Source organism: Arachis hypogaea, chromosome 4 (genome assembly GCF_003086295.3).
Source record: "Arachis hypogaea cultivar Tifrunner chromosome 4, arahy.Tifrunner.gnm2.J5K5, whole genome shotgun sequence".
Lineage (NCBI taxonomy): Eukaryota > Viridiplantae > Streptophyta > Magnoliopsida > Fabales > Fabaceae > Arachis > Arachis hypogaea.
Genome location: NC_092039.1, coordinates 126,566,895 through 126,583,212, shown reverse-complemented (window position 1 = coordinate 126,583,212; position 16,318 = coordinate 126,566,895). Strand labels below are relative to the sequence as shown.

Genomic DNA, 16,318 nt, shown 5'->3' with positions numbered 1-16,318 from the left:
TTCAGTTATTTTTTATTTTTTTCCCCCAAAATTAATGGTAGTGAAAGATTTTTCCTTTTATGTTTTGGGCCATACGTGGGTTTTTTCATAGATAGAATAATAGGAAGATTATGGACTTTCTTCTTGGTCAACGATAAGAACTTTTTTTTGGTCAGGAATGATAAGAACTTATGAGCTAAGAAAATTGATTTTGAGCAGGCCAGCAATTTGGCAATTCAAAATATAAACAAGAGTCCAGGCCCAAAAAGAGCAGAAAGAAACTTCATACGGCCCATATCATCTTAAACCATAGCTAGTGATTTCCATGAATCTACCCTATTAGAGCTTTTGAGTAGACAAATTAATGGTGTTTATAGTGTGCTGAATTCAAAATATATAACACATCATTGATGTAATTACCTTCGCAAAGTTTTGAATGAAGTTGTAATTATTTAGAGCGAGATTTAGAGTTAAGTAACATCACATATGAGAAAAAGAAAGAAAACTAAGAACTACGAGGACCTCCATTTAAAAGCACACAAGAGCCTAATGTGAAAATAATACAGATCAAACTCACCGACATTATGCAGAAAATTAACTGTGCCTGAGAAAATGGCTATCTAAGTCACAAGCATAGTCAACTATAAATAAAACCATCAAATTCATCCAAAGTATATATAGTGTACATGAGGCAAACTGATGAGTGATGACAATCATCCTATTATTTCAACTTAAAATTCATCCAACGTTGCAAAAATGTGAATAAAAAGACCTCAACTATAAATAAAATCCAAACCTCATACAAAGCAAAATTAAATGACTAATCACTTTCTATCATACCCAACATTCACAACCACATAAAAAGCATGTACCAGTAGCTTTGATTGTGGATTCTCATTTCTCAACATGATTATCAGATCAGCATATATTGTCTAAGTCCAATTTTATGTCTCCCATTGCATATGTATGCATTATCTCACCATAAAACAACTATAAGATTATCACAAGTTTTGTATCAAAATTCAAAGCTACAAACTTAAAATATAGATTAAGTGTATGAAAGGTTAAACATAGCAGAGAAACAATAATCCATGCCTCAGACATTGTATAAAAAATGATTATCAATCACTTCAATTGCAGAAACCAGAAAATCTTATCAGGATAACATCCAAGTTATCCTACATGATCAAGTAGCTGAAAGATTAATAGATTAATCAAAATGGAGGACAACACATTATCCAGCCTGTTAATTTTGATTTTCAGATACAAGATTACAAAGATCTTCAGCTCAATCCAAGCTCCACATGCATAATTAGAGCACAGAAACATCAAACAATTGAAGACTCAAATGAATGAATAGATATGACACCTCCATCAAAAACTAGTTCAATTGAGTAAGGTAACAGAACTGCTACTAAAAACAGAGAAAGAAAACAAGTCATCAAAAGCTTCAACTGAAGATCAAAGTATATAACAACCATTGCTATTCATTCATACTAACCAGAAACACAAAAGGAAACATCTTACACATGCATATATCTACATCAACTATATAATTCAAGGTAGCACAATAAGAAAGAGAACTTAAGATTTAGAAACCATAGACACACACTTCACATTAACAATTTACATTACATACATACATGATCATGGAAACCCTTTCCGAAGCTTCTGGATCGCAGTGTACATTTTCCTTCTAGAACCAACGGCATTGATCCCCATATCTTTGAGATCTTCCAATGTCAGCATCGGAAGAAGCTCATCATCCACCTCATGAATCTCAAACATCGGAGCGTACCTACTCAGACCTAGCTCCAGCAACCACGACCTCACCCCCTCGCACTTCCTCCCTTCCCTCGAATCCGATTCAACCACGTCGTTTTCCGAAACCCTAGCTCGATCCGTGTGCCTCCCTATGTGCCAGTAACCGTCGTCGTCGTGGACCGAGTGCACTGGACTGTCATCGTGATAGTCTTCATCTTCCTGCTCGTAATCGAAATCACGGTAAGCTTCTTCTTCACCGTTGTCGTTGTTGTTGTTTTCTGTTTTTGCTGCTGCTGCTGCTGTTGTTACTGCGGTTCGAGGAGCGAAATTCGATCTCACACGCTTTGTTGCTGTTGAAGCTCGCTTCGATTTACCGCGTTTGTTACCGAATTCAGCGATTTCTTCGCCGCCGTTAGGGAGGTTCGTTAGGGAACGAGCCTTCGAGTTTGTCCTGGAAGGTTCTTTCGAGCGGATACGCCAGCTCCATGGAGGCATGCTCGGGCGGCGCGTGTGAGTTTCATGGTTGGTTGCGGAGGCGCGTTGGTCTCCGATCTCTCCCAGACGAACGCTTGGACGGCGTTGACGTTTCGGAGCGAGTGGCGGAGGACCGGGATTCTCAGCGGCGGGCTGCTGCTGCACCGTTGTCGTCGTCGTAGGATCCGCTGCCGTTTCCTCCGGGGCGGAAGGTGCGGTGGCGATTGGAAGCTCCGGCGGCGGTTGGAGTGTTTCGGGCTCAGCCGCCATTACAGTTACAGTTGCAGTGAGAAGGTGCGCAGGATAAGGGAGTCAAGGAGTTTTCCGGTGAGGTGAGGGCGCAAACAGTGCGATACGGTTCCTTATGTCTTGACCGTTGGATGGTTTCCGAAATTTGTGGTAGTGATTAGTGTATTATGTGGAGGAGAATGGTCGTAGATTCAGGATTGGAACAACCTCCTGAAAGCTAAATGGGTCCATTCGCCAATTGCCACGTGTGACTCACTAATTAATCATAGTGGATTCTTCTTTTAGTGTTTGAATTGATTAGTGATAATGACGGAGTTGATAATTTATTTTATTTTAGGTAAAAATTTATAAGCAGAGGTTAATATTTAAAAATTATTAAATAATTTAATAAATTTGATTAAATAACATTTTGATTTAGATTTTATGTCTTAATGTCTATAAAAAAACAATCATCTCCGTACTTGAGTATTTAAAATTTAAAAATGATATAATTATATAAATTTAATTGAAGAAAATAAAAAGTATTCGCTACATTAGTTAAATTTTAAAAGATTCGAACTTATCTAAATGAATTAATTTAAGAATTTAATTTTGATAACCATAATCAAATCACACTTATTTTTCGGGTAGTTATTTAACTTAGATATGCTAATACGTAATTGGTTTTTCATGTAAAACTTTTGTTAAAAATTAATTTCTTACTTGATTTTTATCATCATGCCGTGATGCGGTTGATCTATTCCCTTTTTAATTTTTATTCACATTCTATTAGAGGAATAAAAAATTAAAAATAATAATAAAATAAAAATGAAATTGTCATTAGTAAAATTTAAGAGGCCGGCTACACATACAAATCTTTTTGGCTATATAAGTTGCTTCAAGTTCAAGAAAAAAAACATGCGCCCCTTCCTTCCACAACACTTCACTCTTTCTCTTCTTCCTCAATCAAAATGCAAACCATCAAAATTCAATGAACATTCGAAACAAACTACTACGATTCTGCAGAAATGTTCCAACTCCTCGCGAAGAGTAGAAGAAATCAAGAAGAAAAGATACAAATCTCCATAAAAAATCACCTGAAAAAAATAAGAAACATTATTCAAGGTATTGTTTTACTGTTCTTTTAGGTTTTAAAAGATTTCAAAAAAAAATATACTGTCTCCCCCTATATGCAGAGATTAATCCAAAATTTAATTCTAAATTTTTTTTACTAAAGATATGAGACTCGAACCCACAATTTCTTAATTGAGTATAGGGAGACTATGCCATTTGAGCTATTATTCATTGCCATAAATTTAATTCCAAATTAATGTCTCAATAAATGTGGTATTGCATGAATTGAATTTTTATGTTACGTACTTTTGGAAGGGGGTTTCGAGTTTTTAATTTGAATATAGAACCAAAGAATGTGTTGAACTCGCGTATGGGGAGGAGGGGTACTTCACCTCGTTGTGGGATCAGATGAAGCAGAATTCGGACTTTGTGAGTTGTGTCCCTGAGAATGTAAAAAAAAAATTACCCAGAACAAACAAAACGGAGGGTCCGAATTTCATGTTTCAGATTTCAAATTCCATCAGCTGCAAATCGGACCGGATCATGCGATTTGTGAAGCAAAATTTCGTGAACAAAGAACTCGCATGGTCCGAGTTGTATACTCTGAGTTTTTTCAATTTTTTTAACACAAATTGGACCCTCCAATTTGTGTACTCCCACAATTTAAAAAAACACAAAAAATTATCATGTTAAAGTAGATCACTTATTTTACTTCCATATCAAAATTTTTTTGCCTTCTCTCAACAAGGGATTCAAAATGTTTAATATAAGAAAAGATCAATTTTATGGTGTCTATGAGTTTTTGCATAAATTTTATTTAATTTATTTTTTGTAATAAGTTTTAATTTTTTAAAAATTATTTATTTTTATATCTTTTAAATTAAATAATAACTTTTAACCATTTTTAATAAATAAGTACCAGTGTACCACCTTTAGGAAATCATAGCATTCACCATAAGAAAATTATTGATTAAAAATGGAGAAGTATTTGAAATAATCCTTGTCCATAATAAACTTAGGTGGATTTGCCATTTAACTTGTCTACATTGTTGGTATAGAAAAAAAATTAATATTACTTTTAATCTATTATTTAAAACTTTTAAGTTTAGTTTTGTTCAACGTTTTTTAATTTGAATATGGAAGTTTTTAATTTGAATATGGAAGTAAAATTGGTGTTGAATTCGAACATGGGGAATACAGGTACTTCACAGTTATGTGGTGTCAGTAGAACAACTCGGAGGGTCCGGCGTTGGATATTCCATTTCATGAAAAAATTGACAACAACAAATAACTCGGAGGGTCCGTTTTCTAGCTTCCAAAATTCATATTTGCTCAACCACAAGTCGGACCATACGATTTGTTAAGCAAAATTTTAAAATCAAACGACTCGCATGGTTCGATTTATGTATTCGGAATTTTTTCAATTTTTTTAACACAAATCGAACCTTCCGATTTGTGTACTATGAATTTTTTTCACTTTTTTAAACACAAATCGGAGGGTCCGATTTGTGTACTCCCACAATTTTAAAAAACACCAAAAATTACCATGTTAAAGTATATTACATATTTTACTTCCATATCAAAATTTTTTAGCCTTTGTTCAACTATGTACCAAAATAAATATACACATATACCATATGTTATATATATATATATCACATGTGAACATGTTCTAGGCTTCTAGCTAGCTAGCATGCCATATGAATGTGAAGTCTACCACAAAATAATCATAAACGTAATAATAACGACACTCTTCTCAGTTCTCACTCCAGATATATGTCATCTTTATAAAAATAAAAATAAAATGAAAAAGAGAGAAGCTGAATCTATTTGATGTTGTTTATTGAGAATTTAAGATTAAGATGCCCGTGGTTTGAACTGAAAGGACAAGTAGAAATATTTTTCTGTTGGAAATGAAAACGATTGTGTCAAGCAACTTGTGGCAATTCTTTTCTCAAGCACACTTTAATTTTTTTAATTTATAAGGACGTAACTATCTCTCACTAGTTTCTTTTTTGGCCAAATATTATTGGCATTGTTGCCTTGCAATGAAATGTGGGATTCACTTGTTTTCCCTCAAAAACAAAGTAGGATATTAGAGTGCAAATGAATGTGAGATATAAGTGCGACTTAAGCTATATGTTTTGAGGTGCCAATGAGCCTCAATTGTAAGAAGTGTGTGAGTGTGTTGTGTACTTAGAATTGAGAATTGTCTAATTTATTGAGGTATTTAAAATTGGGTTGCCCGATCCATTAACAAAAAAAAAAAGCTATATGTTTTGTGGCCGATGATCTCACAATGTCTTTGTTGTAAAGGGTTACAGTGAAAATTATTAAGATGTTTATAATTCTTTTCTCAGTATATAGAAAACGTTATGTTAAATGGCAATACTCTTTAGTTAAATCGCAAGTAAATATTCAACTTGCTTACTCTCTACTTTAAAATAGGATGAGATAATTTCTGTCAATAAAATATATCTGATCTTATTTTTATTTCTGACTAAAGTAAGTTAAGGTGGTCTTTTTATCATTTTTTAAGCCAACATAGTATTTAACTTTAATGAAAAAAAATTTGGAAGTATCGCATTAACTTTTTTTTTTCAAAGGTAAATATTATTTTATTATTATAAAATAATAATATTTCTATAAAGAAGTACAAAAGAAGTTGGGTATTTTTAATTATCACTAAATGTGATTAGAAGATAAATAGTTTAAGAAAGAGTAAAGTAAGAATAAAGAGAAATTATTAGCATTCATCAAGTATGACTATTGAATTCATGTACTAGCTTCTTGCACTATTTTCGACGTTGGACTTATTAGCTTCTCAAAGACACACCTATTAACTTACTTTAATTAAAAACAAAAGATCAAATCGAATATATTTTATTGATAAAGATTATTTTATTTTATTTTAAAATAATCTCTTTAAAATTTAAAAATTATTTAACCAAATATCATTGTTATTACTTTGATTTAGTAAAAATTATTTTTAATTTAAAATTTAATTAAAGTAATCTTTAATCAAATATATTAAAATTAAATTATCTAAATCTTTTATTTTTAGTTTTTTATGTAGTTACCAACTACCAGTCATAATTTTGCGTATAATCTTTCTTGATAATTTCAATTTTATAATCTTTAATTTCGAATCCAAAGTGACCTATTGTGCATAAGATAAGAAGATAAGAAATTTTTTTTTTAATCAAAGATATGAGACTCGAATTCGCAATCTTTTAATTGAGTATGGAAGACTATGTCATTTGAGTTATTACTCATTGGTAAGAAGATAAGAAAATTTGGAAAGATAGGAGACTCGAATCCGCAACCTCTTAATTGAGTATGGGGAGTCTATGCCATTTGAGCTATTACTCATTGGCTTAAATTTGGAAAGATTGGAGACTCGAACCTGCAATCTTTTAATTGACTCAAATAGCATAGACTCCCCATACTCAATTAAAAGGTTACGAGTTTGAGTCTCCTATCTTTTCAAATTTTTGCCTAAAATGATATAGTCTTCCCATACTCAATTAAGAAGTTGCGAGTTCGAATCTCTTATCTTTAATAAAAAATAAAAAAAAGATAAAAAAATTAATAGATACTATAATAAAAATTTTATAATTATTTTTATATGAATATATTTATTTTTTTGACTTTGGACAATAAATTGTATGGTTAGATTAAGTTAAACGAGAGGGGCAAGAAAAACATGCCTATTCACTTAGAAATCAAAATCACGACCGCAAGAATAAATACATAGCCTAGTGCGTGTATCACACTGCACACTCTTACCACTGTCATTCTCAATCCAAGTTGCACGGTTCCTTTCGGGGATCACTGACGTGTACGGTCCAGATTCAAAGTCGAGTCACAAATAGATTCTCCCTCGTGTGATCCCTATATAAACCTTCCATTTCTTCTCTCTTCTCTCTAATTCGCCACTCTCACGTTATTATGTTTTGTTTTTTCTAATTGAAAAGGAGAATTATTATTACGATTTTTTCGCATTTCTTCTTTCTCAGCGAAAAAAAGTTCTATTGCTTCATCCACGCTTCGCATCTGAAGACCTGAACACCTTCTAATTCCCGATCTATCTCGTAATTCAGATCTGACACTCCGCGAAATCTTGGATTCAGTTTGATTTTGATTGCCTTGGTTTTTTTTTTTTGAACATTGAGAAACCCTAAATTTCACCAGATCTTGAAGAAACACAACTTGGAAACCCTAACTTTAAATTTCGCCCTAAAATCCGCGAGTTTGTTTTTTATTTTTTATTTTCTTGATTTAAAACAGAGAGAGAGAGAGAGAGTGTGTGTGCCTTTTTGTGTTTATTGTGGGCTGGATTGGATTTTATTCGATTCGATTGGATTCATTTATGGTTTTTAGATTTTCTGATTGTGAGAACTTGAAGGCTATAAAATCGGAAGGTATGGAGAGGGGGGTAGGCGATGTGGAAGAGGGTGAGATTTCCGATTCTTCTATAGAAGAGATCACTGAAGAGGTTTTCAAAAACAAAGAGGCTGCTAAGTTGAACAGCAGCAACAGCAGCAGCAACAACAACAACAAGCAAAAAGGAAGCGATCCTAATGTTTGGACTGTTCATGATCTATACTCCAAGTACCCTACTATATGCCGTGGCTATGGTTTGGTTAATCTAGCTTGGGCAACAGCTGTACAGAACAGGTCCCTTAACGAAATTTTTGTAATGGACGTTGATCCTGATTCGAATGCAAATGCTAATGCCAGTGCTGCCATGTCTTCCAATCAATCGTCTTCTGGGTCTGCTGGTGTTAAGGAGAATGCAAGTGAGGTGGTGATTGTGGATGATGATAAGGAGGAAGGAGAGTTGGAGGAGGGTGAGATTGATGATGATGGCGCTGACCCTGAAGCATCAGTTACAGAGAGGGTTCAGAGTGTTGGTGAATGTGGTGTAGTTGCTTCTGATACTGATTCCACATCTGATAACCTCAGTGTTAGGGAGGTTCTTGAGGGTGTTACAGTTGCTAATGTGGAGGAGTAAGTGAAGAACTGTTGATGGGTTTTTGTTTGTTTCAACTAATTTGCTGACATTGGAGTTTATTCTCACTGAATCGATTTTGTTTTATTTGTGGCTATTTGTTCTTGTAGATCGTTTGAGGGGACTTGCTCTAGGCTGCATAAAACTTTGCAGCGATTGCCTGATGTGCTTTCTGGACTTGAGGTTTCTGAAAGGGATGATCTTGTTCTCTTGGCATTTAAAGCAGTTGAATTAGTATATTCTGTAAGACCCTTGTGATTCCCCCCATGTGGCTTCTCTAGATATCATGTGTTGCTCTTCTGTGGATTGTTTCACGATATTTACTTGTTCATTGTAGGTATTCTCCTTCAAGGACGGTTCACGAAGGGAACAATGCAAGGATACCATTTTAAGGTCCTCAACGTATAAATTTTTCACTCAGTAGTTTTGTATTCTATGAAGATACAAACTTGAAGTACCTTCTTTCACTAACATGTGTCGCCTTGGTTGAAATTTCTGTCAGATTACTCTCTTTGGTAAAGGATCAGCTTGCACAATTGTTCTCTCCTGATAATATGAAAGAGGTGATGCTTCATACAGTTTAGTTTTGGAAATAATTTTAACTTCATTAACACAATGTTCAATCTAGAGAAAGTAAGGTAAGAGTCAGAAACATTGTTTCTCAATTATGCAGATTCAGGTAATGATTTCTGCTGTTGATTCTATTGGTGCTATAGACAATATTAAGGCTTGTGCCAACGAGACACAACTGGTGATCAAGGAGATAATGACTAAGGAAATTTCAGCTGTGAAAGCTGGGGAATTTGTTTCTTCTAGCAAGCATTTAAACACTAATTCAATAGGTTCATTGGAAGTTTTGAAATATGGACAAAGTAATATTAAAGGCAGAGGGATTCTACTCCCACTGTTAGACCTTCACAAGGATCATGATATAGACAGCTTACCATCACCCACGCGAGAAGCACCGTCATGCATTCCTGTTAGCAAAGCATTTTCTGTTCAAGAGGGAACGGTTGGATCTAGGTTGCCTGCTAGTAAGATAGAGTCTGGGAAGATGGAAGTTGAAACCGAAGATTCTAAGTTTCATCACTATGAGACTGATGCTTTGAAGGCTGTTTCCACATATCAACAGAAATTTGGTAGAAGTTCTTTTTTTACATATGATAAACTTCCAAGTCCAACACCTTCAGGTGATGGTGGAAATATGGATGTTGATGCAACTGAGGAGGTCTCAAGTGCTCCTAAGGGTGCTTCTTTGAGAAGCAATAAGACAACCATTTCAGAGCAACCACCTGTTTCTTCTAGTTCTATTGATGGTTCTAGTGTGCATGGACTGATTACCTCAAGAACTGATGCTCCAGTTTCTGGATCGTACCCTATGAAAACATCAGCTAAGAGTAGAGATCCTAGGCTGCGATTCATTAATTCCAATTCCAGTGCTACCGAACATGCTGGAATGATGATGTCAAGAAAGCAAAAGGCTTCTGAAGATCCTTCTCTCGATGTTGCCGTAGCAAAGAGACTAAAAAGTTCATTGGAAAATACTGAGCTTAATACAAGAGAAATAAGAACTACAACTGGAAATGGTGGTTGGTTGGAAGAGAATAATGTTATTGGGTCTCAGTTAATAGAAAGGAACCATTTAAAGGAGAATGTGGATTTTCAACCCAGAAATACTATGACAGTGAGCAGTTCCCTTCCTGTTTCTGGTAATTTCAATGTGACTAATAATGGAAAGGAGCAGGCACCGGTTACAAGTAATATCAACCCAGCTTTTCCTGCTTTGCTCAAGGATATTGCTGTAAATCCAACCATGTTGCTAAATATACTTATGGAACAACAGCAGCGATTAGCAGCTGAAGCCAAAAAGCCATCTGATCCTGCTATGGGTACGGTGCAATTACCAATCCAAAATTTGGCAATGGGGCCAAATACAACCGTTAGTATTGGTCCATCAATGACCGCTGGTATTCAGCAAAAGTCAACTGGACCCTTACCGGTTTCATCGCAAGCAACTTCGACGGTCTTAAAAAGTATTCTATTGCTGCATGGATATGGCCACATGTACTGGTATACAGTATGTTGGTTATAACAAATTTCTTAAAGTTAGGGTACAGATGCATGTCCATATGAATCATATTCACAAACACAAACAATAGCATAATTAAATAAGACTTTAGTGCCTTAAACTCTCAAGCTTTCAAGAAAGCATTACAAAAATATATTAAACATGCAAAAATGTCAACAGTAGTAGAGGATTTGAGGTGGCAAAGTAATGGTTCGATCCACTAAAGTACAAACCATATAGTCTTCTACTCTGCTTGCAGCCTTATATTTTCCAAGTATCATCTTGGATTTAAGTTTAACATTACCACGTTTTTTCTTTGTACTAAATAATCTGGTTCTGAATATGGCAACCATTGAGGATTATCCATGTAACATCATAGAGTACAAACTGCTTAAGTCAAGTTCGAATTATCTATTTCTTCTATTCCTCATTATTGAGAGGTCTAACTTTAAAGTTTTAACTTCTTTATACTCAATCTAAACTAGGTTTTTAATTTTAACTCTTAATGACACAGACACAAATCCTACAAGATGATCCAGGGAAGATTCGCATGAAACCACGTGATCCACGGCGTATTCTCCATGGTAACTCTCTACAGAAAAGTGGGAGTATGGGGAGTGAGCAATTCAAATCCGATATATCCCCTGCATTAAACAACCAGGGAACTGGGGACAATGTCAATGCCCTGAAACCAGAGGTTCGAGCTGAAACAGAGCTTGCACCACCTGATATTGCCCGACAGTTCACCAAAAATCTGAAAAATATTGCTGATATTGTGTCTGTTAAACAAGAATCTTCTAGCATATCTTCTGCTTCTGTACCCCTGAAATCTGATAGAGCAGAACCGACGGCTGTTGTGTCTACTGCTCAGAACCTGTCGACTGGCAATGCATCAGCTTCCTCAAAGTCTCAGGGTACATGGGGAGATGTTGCGCATCTTTTTGAAGGCTATGATGAGAAGCAAAAGGCTGCTATTCAGAGAGAGAGGGCTAGGAGGATAGAGGAACAGAATAAGATGTTTGCTGCTAGGAAATTATGTCTTGTTTTGGACCTAGATCACACCCTTCTTAATTCTGCTAAGGTAATTTGTGTCGATGGGTTGTCTGTGTATGGAAATTTCTATAGTTGCCTATTAACCTTTTTCTCAGTTTGTTGAAGTTGATCCCGCGCATGATGCGATATTGAGAAAGAAAGAAGAGCAAGACCGAGAAAAGACTCAGAGACAACTTTTTCGCTTTCCACATATGGGAATGTGGACTAAACTAAGGCCAGGGATCTGGAATTTCTTGGAGAAGGTAATATCAATTCTTCAATATGCTTTAAGCATGACATCATACTGAGGCTTGATTTTGAAATAAAAAATTTACTTATCCAAATGCTATACAGGCTAGTAAGCTATATGAGTTGCATCTCTATACAATGGGGAACAAGTTATATGCAACAGAAATGGCAAAGATCCTCGATCCAAAGGGAGTTCTGTTTAAAGGCAGAGTTATTTCTAGAGGTGATGATGCTGATTCAGTTGATGGTGATGAGAGAGTTCCCAAAAGCAAGGATTTAGAAGGGGTTTTGGGAATGGAGTCAGCTGTCGTAATTATAGATGATTCTGTTAGAGTCTGGCCTCATAACAAACTTAACCTGATTGTGGTGGAAAGGTAAGTGAAGCATTCATATTAAACTTACAGAAGTCTTTCCTGCTTTCATATATTTGGTGGTTCCTTCATCCCTGTATTAAGTTAAGATATTATAGGTACACATACTTCCCCTGTAGTCGACGTCAATTTGGACTTCCTGGCCCTTCTCTTCTTGAGATTGATCATGACGAGAGACCTGAAGCTGGAACTCTAGCATCCTCTTTGGCAGTAAGTTTATTGTTTTTTTCTTCTTTGGCAGGCAGATTTAAATGATTTGGCAGTGCGTAATCACTTCTTTTCCACAAGCAGGTTATTGAGAAAATACACCAAATCTTCTTTTCTTCTCCATCCTTACACGAAGTGGATGTAAGAAATATCCTAGCATCAGAGCAGAGAAAAATCTTAGCTGGTTGTCGAATAGTATTTAGTAGGGTATTTCCTCGTGAAGAAGCCAATCCTCATTTACACCCATTGTGGCAGACAGCTGAACAATTTGGTGCTGTTTGTACAAACAAGCTTGATCATCAGGTTACTCATGTAGTGGCAAATGCACCTGGAACTGATAAGGTATCGTTTGACTTCTACTCTGGGTGTTGTTATGGTGTCTCTGCCTGTCTACATGACATAATTTTGATATTTATTTATTTATTTATTTGTATCAAGCATATAGAACGGATTTATTTTTTTGCAATATTGCAGTGAATAATAGACTCATAATAGTGATGCACTTGATGGAATAAAATTGGTACCAATTGCAGCAGTTCAGTGCGAAAACGCTCATTGGAAGTGTTATTATTATCTGTGGTTTAATCCAGAGAAGTGGATAGTAAACCACGGTTATCCACATCCATATATGTGATTCCCATTTGTAACAATTTGTTCTTGAATCATGGTGTATCAAATTGTACTTGGGGAAACTTCAGCATTTGCTTTCTTATTTTTGACAAAATCAAGAGGATAGTGCTTTTTTGTCTCTTAAAGCAAGAAGAAATTCATGAACGTCAAATGCATTTCTTTCCTTAACCTGCTCCCACTTGGACCAAACATGTGAAATCCTACCAGAGTTTGATTTTCTTAATTTTGATGTTTGACTGGTGCACTTGCTTTTTCTTGTCTTCAGCAGGTGGCTTGGGCTGCTAGCCAAGGAAAATTTATTGTGCATCCTGGATGGTAAATATCTCTTCTCTATAACTATTTTCCTTTGGCCGGTTTTTCCATCTAAATTTGACTTGCCATTCTAAATTTGACTTGCCATGCTTCTTTCTCCCTCCCTCCATTTTGTATAAATAACAGGGTGGAAGCATCTGCGTTGCTTTATAGGAGGGCCAACGAGCAAGATTTTGCCATTAAATTATAAAATATAAAGGACCTAATTCTCTTTGGTAAACTAAAATATGTGAAACATAAATCAAGAAACACATTGATTTTGGCTGGGGGTTGTGAAATCATTAGATCAGAACTGGTTAGAGGAGACAATTTTGACCCTTAAGCCCGCCCGTTGGAAATGGCAGTTGGCGGGTGTATAACTTACACTCCGACTGGCCAGTAGCTCAGGAGATGACGGTGGACTGTATGGATGGCTAGATGATTCTTGGGGGGGGAATTTTTCATCTGGTTTTGGTGCCGAAGTTACCTGAAAGAAAGGATGAGTTTAACTGATTGCGGAATTAGGTAAGTGAGAGATGGTGTGGCTTGAGAATGGCTTCCAATAAATTTTGCTGAGATGGGTGTCAAGAGTGAAATTACTGATCCAAAATTTAGAAGGGGGAAATATGTATTGCTGACTAAGCAAAGGTAATGGCCTAAACTATAGGGCTAAAATGTGAAAAAAGAGGTTTATACTGAGGAGATATTGACTGAAGCTAAATTAAGGAAGAACAACTCCTATATTAGCAGCAGTTCATGGAGAAGGGGCCCTGGAATTTTTTTTCTTTATTTGGGGGGAAGTGAATTGACAGATGACAAGGAAATTAGTCTGATAAATTCAAAGTGTAGATCAGTGTCAGTGTATAGTTCAATTCCTAGGGGCCTAAGCTTAATCAATAATCAACCTACCATCCCACCAAAACAATAAAAATTGGAAGGGATGGTGGAGGATAGAAAGTTGATTAGGAAAGTTTGCCTTAACCATTCCGAAAATATGGTCAGGTCTGTGTCAATCTGGTTGCTTTGCTGCTTCTGCCTTCAATTCATTTCAACATTGAGTTTCTTCACAACAATTCAATTGGGAAATAGCAACATTTTTTCTAAAAATGACAATATTATTCTTGATGTCATAAATTTCAGTGAATTGAGTTTAAATGGTTTATAAATTCAGAAGCTTACAGTAACAAGGAGTAAGAGTCTAACAATTACTACCCAAATAAGGACCACGGAAAATGATAACCCCATCCAGTTGTGTCATGTTATGGTCTGTCTAATTTTGGCAATATTAATGATTATTTCTCTGTCTGGCTCTCTTTGCTGGCAAGAGTGTCCATAGACTGACATTTTGTTGTAATTGAAGTGTCCAACAAATCTCACTCATTTCAACGTTTAAAAATCAGTTGAATAATGATAATAAAGTTCACAATTCAGGTTGATTAATTGTTTAATTTTTAAGTCACATAAACTATACCTTAGAAATTATAATGGTTTTACAAGATCTTTAAATGAATAAAATGTCAATAATTTGACATAAATGCCGATTTTATATTAATTGATATGATTTTATAAGACCATTTAATATTATTTTATTCATAATGTTAAGTAAATGATATGAAAAATAAAAATATTAAAGAAGATATTAGCACCAATTGAATTCATTTATTTAATATTTAATTATTTGTTAATTTATTCACATTTTAAAATAGATAGAAGGGTTATATTATAAAATTTATTCTAAATATTTAAAAGATATTACTGTGTCGAATTTTTAATATTAATAATGTATTAAAATTATTGTGAGAAAGTCTGCTTCAGATTCCTTTATAGCTATAAAATAATATTCAAATTTAGATAAAAGCTTCAAATTAGATTGAGATATTTCCCAAAATTAAAAAGTATCGTGTTAGAGTTATACCCTTAAATTTGTTTTGGTTATGCAGAATTCACTGTGAAACTAGAAATTTATGAGTTGGAGTCCAGTTAAGTTAAATTAAAAGGGAATTATTTCTTGAAATACAAAAAATATTTTCAAAAAAAATATTATATATATTTTTGTTAAATTTAATTTGGATATATTGACTACATAAAAAAATTAATTATTAAATTAGACATTCATATAGATGTGATAAAATATAAAGTACATACTAAAAGAGTTAAATATTAAATGTATTTATATATAAATATATAATGGCCGATTTTTTATCTATATATAGTAATTTTGTAAAAAAAATTTAGAAATGTATCTAATTAAGTATTGTTACATTAGCAAATAAATTATATTTTACAATTGTTTTATAAATGATCATATAAAAATATGAATATGATTGAAAAATTTTATAGAATGATTTACACCATCACTACATTATATAAACCTTTTTTTTTTTCATTTGAAGTCACGCCTTCATTCCATGTCTTAAATGCTGGATGGGTTTGGTTGATAAAGTTGGTTTGCATTTAAAATTACTAAACTTTAGACCATACATCAAGTCGTAGGTTGGACATGATTGACTTTACAAACCTAACCCAACTAGTAACATAATTCAATTAAGTATATAGCTCATTCAAAACAACAATAAGCAGCATGTTCACATCACCTAATCACGAAATCTTATTTAATTTAGCATAACTACTCATTTATCCAAAGTTCCAAACATGTTTACCTTTACGATGTTAAGTTTCAGTACCCTTAATTGGAGTCTATCTTATTTAATCAAGCATTTGAAATCCCATGAGATGCATGAATATAATATCTAGACATCGATTTTTGTATTACCAAAGCCTTGAACCTGAAACCGTTGGTTAAAGAAAAGGAGTAATTAGGAGTCTTAGACCCGTTTGGATAGGTTCATAAGTGACTTTTTTTAATTTTTAATTTATAAAAAAATATAGTATTAATATCTGGTACAATTTTTAAAATAAAATTGTAACTTTCTAAAA

General features: G+C 34.3%; 2 protein-coding genes across 3 annotated transcripts; one reads left to right on the top strand and one right to left on the bottom strand.

The window, feature by feature from the left end:
• Positions 1 to 1,626: 1,626 nt before the first annotated feature.
• On the bottom strand, positions 1,627 to 2,487 carry LOC112798068 (uncharacterized). Its single transcript, XM_025841227.2, has one exon. It carries the CDS (start codon positions 2,485 to 2,487, stop codon positions 1,627 to 1,629), a length of 861 nt encoding a protein of 286 aa, XP_025697012.1.
• A 4,738-nt stretch (positions 2,488 to 7,225) lies between these two features.
• LOC112744778 (RNA polymerase II C-terminal domain phosphatase-like 3) lies at positions 7,226 to 14,488 on the top strand. 2 transcript variants are annotated; one of them, XM_072234013.1, is made up of 12 exons: positions 7,226 to 8,532; positions 8,644 to 8,776; positions 8,871 to 8,926; positions 9,036 to 9,096; positions 9,207 to 10,556; positions 11,116 to 11,682; positions 11,750 to 11,896; positions 11,988 to 12,256; positions 12,352 to 12,463; positions 12,545 to 12,802; positions 13,359 to 13,405; positions 13,529 to 14,488. In XM_072234013.1, the coding sequence occupies exons 1-12, from the start codon at positions 7,892 to 7,894 to the stop codon at positions 13,590 to 13,592; spliced, it is 3,705 nt and encodes a 1,234-aa protein (XP_072090114.1). In that variant the 5' UTR covers positions 7,226 to 7,891; the 3' UTR covers positions 13,593 to 14,488. The 2 variants fall into 2 exon arrangements, with proteins under 2 accessions (XP_072090114.1, XP_072090113.1); XM_072234012.1 differs by having other exon boundaries at positions 7,349 to 8,532; positions 13,356 to 13,405.
• Positions 14,489 to 16,318: the final 1,830 nt, after the last annotated feature.